This window comes from Halyomorpha halys, unplaced genomic scaffold (assembly GCF_000696795.3).
Source record: "Halyomorpha halys isolate HHAL.00 unplaced genomic scaffold, Hhal_1.1 Scaffold119.1, whole genome shotgun sequence".
Taxonomy (NCBI): domain Eukaryota; kingdom Metazoa; phylum Arthropoda; class Insecta; order Hemiptera; family Pentatomidae; genus Halyomorpha; species Halyomorpha halys.
In genome coordinates this window covers 130,438-139,017 of record NW_027106557.1, presented here as the reverse complement: position 1 = coordinate 139,017, position 8,580 = coordinate 130,438, and the positions used below count along the sequence as shown (strand labels likewise).

Genomic DNA, 8,580 nt, shown 5'->3' with positions numbered 1-8,580 from the left:
TCCATGTCCAAGTCATAACACCGATAGGTATTTCTGGCAGCCCTAAAACTCTTACTAAGCAGCTATATGATTTCAACAACTAAGTATTCTTTTTCTTTTTTTTTACTTTGCCTATAATATAAGTTATAATAATATTATATGCGCAACTTAATGTTCTCTAATTTGTTGTTGTATATTACATTTCCTTAGGTTATTAAATCCTCATTATGCTTCAACGAATTCAGAACATGTTCACTACTTGAAGGGCAATATCATAAAGAGAGGGGAAGCACCTTAATTAATACAGTCATTTCTGAGCAGAGCAGGCCAAAACATTTTTATAAATGAAACTATAACTGAATTTTCATGGATGCCGTGTTTATTTATGAATGAACCATTAATACAATTACTAAAAATTGTATCCATGACAATTTTGTTGTTCTAGTTTTGCCGAGCTCTGTTCCTGAGAGCATCCAGAGAGAAAATCCAGTTTACTGCAAATATTGTGTCCCATTACTGCTGAGAAGGTAGTGAGGGTGGCTCACTGTGTAATGTACTGTGATACCCATTTCAAGGACCCAAATTCAAATGAAGCTTTGGTAGATAATTATATAATCTGTTACTGTAACTGTGAGTCAACCTTGTGGGTTCGGGAGCCCTCCTGGGCTCTATAAAATATGTACTTTTAACAAATCTTTCTTACAAAGTACTGAATCCCTGATCCTTCATGCGTTCACATTATTATAATTATTGATAATATCTTGGAGCACTAGTAATGATTGCATGTTTATAATGTGTATAACTGGCTTGTTTTTTCAGGTTCGGACTTGGACTCGATCCGAGCGCTGTTCAATGAGAAGGAGAAGGAACTGAGCCTGGCAGTGGCCAAGGTGGAGGAGCTGACGAGGCAGCTGGAGGAGGTGCGCCGAGGGAGGCAGTCCTCCTGCCCGCCACCGCTCTGCCAGGAGCTGGATAGGCTGAGGCGAGAGCTACTGGTCAGTACTTTACAATTTTAATAGTCACCAAATCTATACTGGTTTTGATATTTTCCTTCCACTTCTCATTATCTATTAACATATTTAACCTTTCAGTTGCAATTCTTTCAACAATTTGACCGCAGTTGAAGACACTTTATCATCAAGGGAGGTCACTTTTCTAGCTTATGTTTTAAGTGATGGGAAGAGCTCTAGCACTTCCTTTTGACTTTGGGTTGTTCCGAACCGTGTTTAGTACTGTCCTAGCTTCCACCAGCTACTATTCTTCTGGGTTCTACTACCTTTAAGGATTTTTACACTCCTTCAAATTTTTTTGGTTATAGAATTTTATCAAATTTATTTTTTGAAGTATATACATTTATTTACTTACTTATTCTTTCATCTTACACACTTCCAATAGCATTTGTTTATGTGTTCAAAAGGTTTTTTAATTTAAAAAACAACTTTTTTTACTTTATTTTGGATTATTTCACATTGTCTAAGTGTTACTTAGAATTTTGTTGATATCCAACAACTTTTTAGAGTCCTTATCCAGTAATTTAGTTATTGCAAACCATTCATGTATCAGCTAATTACATACATAGGTTCAGTGGCAAACGCAGGTGATACAATAGAATAGTCCCCATGGTTAAAAAACAGTTATTTAAACTTTATTTGAGTGAATATTACATTTTATGCATAATATAATTCTTATCTAAATTAAAAGAAAAGAAAATATTTTTTCATGTGGTTTTGCCTGCGGTCAAAGTACTAACATGTCCAAACCATGATATTTTATTCTATGAATGTAATGAATGTTTCTGTTTACCCTCACCTGTTCTCTTTTCCATCTGGATTTGCTTACTTTTATTTAACAGAAGTCTCTTTCAGCAGCAGGAAGTCTCCGAAATATATACAGTTATATATTAACTCGAAAAAGATTTATTTAAATATTAATTATTGCATTAACTACCCTAGTTCCTCCCATAGGATCCTAATCCACCCACATCTTGAGCGGGAGTGCTTCTTTCATGCTTTAACTGGACTATTCTTTCAAATTCATATTCATGCTCACTTTTATTGAAGTATTATTCACATTCAATGCCCACTTCTCATTTGCTTGAGGAAACATTGCATAAAGGTGAAAGTCTGAAGGAATTTTGTGAAAAAATTGTACAAATAAATATTCGAGTTTCGAATTTAGATCTTTTTGTATGTTAAATTTTGATTTAATTGGAATATTAGTACCTTTCTTTTGCTAGATGCTTTTGATTATGTTCTTTTATAGCTTGATAAAATATCTATGTTATTGCAGTACCGTAACAAACTGAATGAGCAGCAGACAGCCCGATTGAGCGAGCAGCGAGAGGTGCTGTGCCAGCGACAGATGGAGATGGTCAGCATCGACAAGAGAATTGCGGAGCTGCAAGAACGACTGCACCGGAAGCGGCTCCTCAACCAGGAGTTGGCCAATCAAATCACCGCTGCTTCCAACAAGGCCTCTCCTTCCCAGCTGGCCAGGTAAACCATAAGCTTTATATTTATTAATTTATTCAATATAGTCTAGACAAAATGTGATTTTTTCTTTTTAATCTCTGAAAGTTTTATGTCTTAGGATCTTTTATATGAAATGTTCATTTTCACTGTAAAGGTTACTTGATTAAAAAATAAATCAAATATATATTTTATTCAAAGGAGTTGCCTTATTTTTCTAAACATTTCTTAAACAGTAATTTTAGGTAAATGAACTGCTTTTTAAATCCAAAATTGAAAGATATGGGATTGTGAGAAGATATGAAGTTAAAAAAATCTTTCATTGACTAATGAATCATTTTCAAACATTGTCCTAAAAATAACGTTGTTGAAATTCCTAAGAAACCGGAAAATGTTGTCTGTAGAATAAGGTAAATCAGCTAGGTTGTTCCTTCCATTTACTGTTTCCAAACAAGAGACTGTCTGAAGGTGAAATTTTTATAACTTATGCATTACTCATACTGATTTCCCCAGTCTGAATCTGGTCTTGCTTATGATGTTTCATCTTCTGAAGGCAAGAGTGTTCAATATCTGGCATTTCACTGTGTTACTGATTGACTGTATGTTCGTCAGGAGTCTGGTTCACAATGAGGAGATCAATAAAAAGATAGATGTATTGTACTAGGAGATGGTACCATTCATACAGACTTGCCATTGATTGGTATTAAAGACCTAAAAAGGCTTTTCTGATGGGTCTTTTTGTTAGAGATAAGGAAAAACTCCTGCCAAGTTTGTGAATATTGTCAAGTGTGTCATCTTTTGCCCCTATCTCGTTCCTCACCCTTCCATAATTGGCCCTTCTCTATCTTGCCTAAGTATAACACTTCATAGTATAGCATCATTCACACAAGGTCATATAATATTTTTTGCATTTGTTAATTTATTACTATAATGCAGATTAGTGATATAAAATATTATAACTTTGAGCACTCAGTTTTCATTAATATTCTTTTCTTTTTTCTATTCTATTCTATTCTTCTATTCATTAAAATTCTTACTCTTAATCTAAGGTAGTATTAAGGTGCATATTTCTGGTATAGTGTGTTTTTGTGTGACTGTTGATACTCTCTATAAAGTTTCTTTCTTATTCCGAATCTCAGATGAAAAACAAAATATCTTAATAAATGTCTAGGTTATAGTACTTACTATGTGTATGATAATTTTGATGTGACGTTTCTGCAGGGGACAGAGTGGGCAGATGCAGGGAAAGCAGCCAATATTAAGATCGGTCCAGAGTGGTAACATTGCTGCTGTGGAGCCCTACCACCATGTCCCCACCTTTGTGAGCCCACCTGTCGAACAAGAGTTCTCCAAACCCCCTGAGGTAACACCACCCATATGTTATACACTTTCTCAATCATTATTATTAGATTTAATTAAAAAATTATACAAGTAATTAATATAATTAGATTCTTATTTTAAGAAGCGGAACCAAAGTATTGAGTCCTTTTAATCAGAATTAGTAACTGATGTTTCAAGCCAATATAACCACACGTGTCTATAATCCATGAAGCTAGACTGATGTCCTTGGTATGATGTGTGTCCTTGGTAGGCTGATGTCCTCGGTGTGTACGCACCCTTATATTGAGACTGTGGTTGGAGATACTTCTCTAGTGAAAAGCAATCTCTCAAAACTTCCAGGTCAAATAGTTTAGGCTTTGCTGCATATACTTGGTTACAATGAGAGAGTTGTTGGAATCAGGATTCGCAGACATCCAAAACGATTTCTCGAATTTCAAAAATATTTTTATCTCTCGTTTAGTGTTAGTATTACATTTGACCCATCAGTTGTTAATTAAATCCATGCTTGTTTTACTGATACCCATAGCTTTGATAGTAAATTAGTTTGGTAGTAAAATTACTTTTGTTTCTGAACGTATTTGCTTAGAACAACGTAATTGTGTTGACTCTATATATATACTTGTCCGACTACATATATTAAAAAAAAAAAATGTGGTCAGTTATAAATCAATCATATCAAGCGATTTGTTTAATCATAAATTAATATTGTTTGCTTTGGTACAGCTTATTGAACCTATCATGTTTCCTCAATATTCAAGAATATTAGCAACTTCTTTCTGTGATTCCAACATTCTGTAATATTAAGAATTTCAGTATTCTAACTAAGCTAAAGAAAATCAAACTGAATTTATATCATATCAGTATCACTTGGATATAATATATTTTAATAATATGTACCTGTGGTGGCAAGATTATTAATGTCTTCAGTGGCAATAGTCGACATTAGCAAAGAGACTGTTTGATATCTTCTTTATTTACTTGGAACCTGATGGTTTACTTATATTGTTTTTTTTAATTTAATTTTTCTCTATACAATTCCTATCGATATCATTATAAAAATTATCGATAATTAATCTCCAAATTTCAGTGACCTTGGTACTGATAGGAAACCAACTTCTTCTGCCAGTCTTCCCTTTTCAAAGTTGTTTAAAATGTATTCAGAGGGATACTTGTACTCAGCAAGTTTTCAAACAGGTATAACCTTTTGCTGTCATCTAAGGATTGAAGGACGAACTTCATAGAAGAGGACTTTTGAGTACCAATGGGGGTCAAACTTAATAAAATGATAAAACTGATGGGACTTATATAAGTATCTTCTAAGTGCTGTCAGTGAATAAAGGCCTTAACGTTTGTCAGGAAACTCAATTAGTCATTCCATTTTAATATATAATGTAAAAATATTTGTATATTTTGATTCTAAACCTTAGAATTGATGATTAAAAGATATTAAATTTTAATATCTACAATAAATTAAAACAATTTGATGAATTTATTATTGGAATAAAACTATAATTTGTATCTATTATAATCACAGCCATCTCAAATATGATTAATAAAATAACTATCATTCACTGGGAGATTTTACACACACATATTTTAATCAATATGTATGTATTTCATTGTATTTTGTTCAAAGATTGTCAAATTGTTGCCTAACTTACACTGATCTTTCTCTTCAATTATAATCTTTAAATGATAAAAAATTCCTGCTTTGTAACCATTTCTAATCCTTTTCATGGCTACTAAGACATTTTTTATTTGAAAAGTTATTGTTAAAAATTATTAGTTCTTATTTGAAATATGACTTATGACTCTTAAACTAGTTATTATTAAACTTATTTTTAATTAGACAGTAAATAGATTCTTCTTGGAACTTTTTTCAAACAGATTTGATGTTAACCATTTTAGTTTAATGGTGTATTTATTTTTTCCAGATTATGAAAAGTGGTTTTGGGTCTGGGAACGAAGGCACTAAACCATTGAGTGCACCAGCTACTCATCATTATGTGCAAGAGACAAAAGGCAATGGAGGAATTGGTTCTGAAGAAGGGTTCGGTCTTGGGAAAGCAGATCCTAAATATCAGACTCTACCTTACAACACTAAATTCTGCGGGGCAAAGAGGCAAGGAGCTGACGGCAATGAAAGTAACGACAATATTGAAGGAAATAAAACCAATAATTCATCGTTATTGAACAATAACAATCAAATTAATGTTGCTCACAGCGCTCCTATTTTACCTGGTAATTATTTCTACTTAATTTTTTCTATGTTCTTAAATTGATTGAGAATATATATTTTAATCTAGGATATTTTTGAAGTGTTGTCATAATGAATCATTTTGTTATTTATTAATTTTTCGACCTACATTAAAGGTATAGATAACAAAATAAACATTGATGTCCTGGCAACATTTATTATACATCAATATTATGTTGTCTCACCTTGAAGCGTATGTTATTTTTCTCCTATGATCTTGACTTTCCAACAATTTCATCACTTTTCTTTCCGCTATGATTCTTTCTTCTGTTGACTTGTACTGGCAATGGGGAATGGCTGTTTCCTTCCTTGGAATAAATCCGTTAACAAAATTATAGTAATGATTTAAAAAAATAAATTAATTTAAGTTGAAAGTTTGAAATGTGAATTATAGATTTAATAGGGAACGTATTTGAATATGTAATAAACTGTAGGTATCAGGGATCAATAATTACCAAAAGGGGTGAAATTCAGGAGTACCAGGTAGTTTATTGGAACAAATACAAAGGAGAAGTGCACGAAAGGCTATTGGAGATACTAGTCATGAACATGAGAGTGCAGGTGGATAAGAATATTGACCATTTTACGGCAATCATCCACATGAGAGCCCTCCCCACCTACCGAAGATCCCCACCACTACCACATATCTTGGCACTCGCAGAGAGCCGATGGACATTAAAGAACAGATGATACCGTTCCAGGGACCCACACCTCAAGACAACTACCGGCCAGATCAAGAACCTTCTGAAACAGTGGAATCAGTTATCTGGCATGATCATCTTCAGGGTACCCACTGATATGTTAGGAAATTTTAGAAGTTGATCTGAAGTGAAATTAAACAGTCTTCAACTATTTGACTCCACAATGGCGACCGACTTCTCACTCCAATACAACAGGTTAAACTCATCGCAGATTACTACAAGAGGGACATCAGGTCACAGACTTTGAACATTCCATTACCAATCCTGTATAGAGGGTACAACTTCATGTTTGTGAGCCCTAAACAACTAAAAGCCATTCTTAGAATTTCACATGGCAAGGAAGTCCTTAAGCAGCTTCTGTGGAAAGCAATAGCCAACCTTATAAACCTGTACAACTTGTACCTTGGCTTGATATACTTCTCGAAACAATGGAAATATTCTTCCGCTGCTGAAACTAGCAAGGACAGGAGATACAGAAGAACACTACAAGTCCATAACGCTGGTACCACATTATCTATGAACCTTTTGGGAAGGTAACTGTTATCTGCAACGAACAAACTGGCTTCCAAATACACCCCAGTATGGAACACTACCTCGGGAAGCTTGAAGACTGAGATTTTATTTTATGCCATACCTTCGCGGACCTCTCTACAGCTGATGATTGAAATGTTGTCAAGCAACAGGAAAAGAAGAAACTTCTTACAGTTGTTTTTGTTGAATTTATTTCATGTTATACTTTTGATAATAAGAGTTCTAAAAAGCGAAGAGTAAAAAAACTTACAATCAAGCAACGTGTATCAGTTATTAATAGAATCGTTTTGTACTTTACTGTGTATAAAAATTAAAATATGAGTTTTATATAATATCAATGAAGAGTGAGATATATGATTTACAAGTCTGGTAAAAATAAAAATAAATAAATTAAAAAAAACTGAAAGACCAGAATGAGGTGTTTTCAGATTTTTGGCCAGTCAGCAAAGTGTTAATTCTTGGTTGAAATAAAATCTGAAATATAATTTTTATTATCTGATTACCTTTACCTAAACTGTTATTCTTTATCAAGCCAATTTGTATTTTGTCCTTCAACTATTAATATTAGGACAATTGTATGTATTTTTTAATTATTATTTACATTTTCAAGTTGGACCATGGCCAGTTAACAAATGGTTTCTTGAGAATGGTAAAACATGGTGTATAATTACTTCCTCAAGATGGGGATACCTGATAACTTTTTATTCTAAATACATGAGAGGATTTTCTCTAAAATATTTTTTTTATTTGGCCTTCAACCCTACTCTCTAACCTTTATTGGGGGTAAGGAGTGGTTTGATGACCACTTTTTAACAACCTGGTTTATTTTTATGAAACTTAGTTTGGCTCTCCTATTAGCTGACCAAAAATAAGTAAACTTAAGAAGTGACTACTAGAAAGGAGAGAAATATGTTATGAGCAAGGCCTGTGAAACAGCTGTAAAATTGTATCATGTTATTTATAAGAGAAGTTATTTAATTGTATTGATTTGATATTGAACGTTGCAGGTGGAAGAAAGGAGCTAGCAATGGCCCTTGCCAACCAAAAGCACCAGCAGCCTTCTTCATCACCTACATCCTCCACCAGTTCTTATTCGTCAATATCTCACCTTTCACACAGGTCTGTTTTTATATAACTACATACAAATCTTTACTAATCTTAAAAATTATTAGTACGTGGCTAATATTTATGGTCAACTTAACAGATATATATATATTGTAATATGCTCTTTTTGAGTAGATAATATATTTTTGATGTATAAAGGGTTTTGATATGTTTTATTTTATGTATAATTTTAATATTG

The 8,580-nt window shown here is 33.2% G+C and overlaps 1 protein-coding gene across 6 annotated transcripts in view; it reads left to right on the top strand.

Moving 5' to 3' along the window:
- ASPP (Ankyrin-repeat, SH3-domain, and Proline-rich-region containing Protein) overlaps positions 1 to 8,580 on the top strand; it is a 605,823-nt gene that overhangs the window by 576,675 nt on the left and 20,568 nt on the right. For all 6 annotated transcript variants that reach the window (XM_067044943.1, XM_067044942.1, XM_067044946.1 and 3 more), the window contains 5 exons: positions 799 to 974; positions 2,269 to 2,474; positions 3,669 to 3,810; positions 5,723 to 6,029; positions 8,285 to 8,396. In XM_067044943.1, coding sequence (XP_066901044.1) covers positions 799 to 974; positions 2,269 to 2,474; positions 3,669 to 3,810; positions 5,723 to 6,029; positions 8,285 to 8,396 — 943 coding nt within the window. The remainder of the gene's footprint in view (positions 1 to 798; positions 975 to 2,268; positions 2,475 to 3,668; positions 3,811 to 5,722; positions 6,030 to 8,284; positions 8,397 to 8,580) is intronic.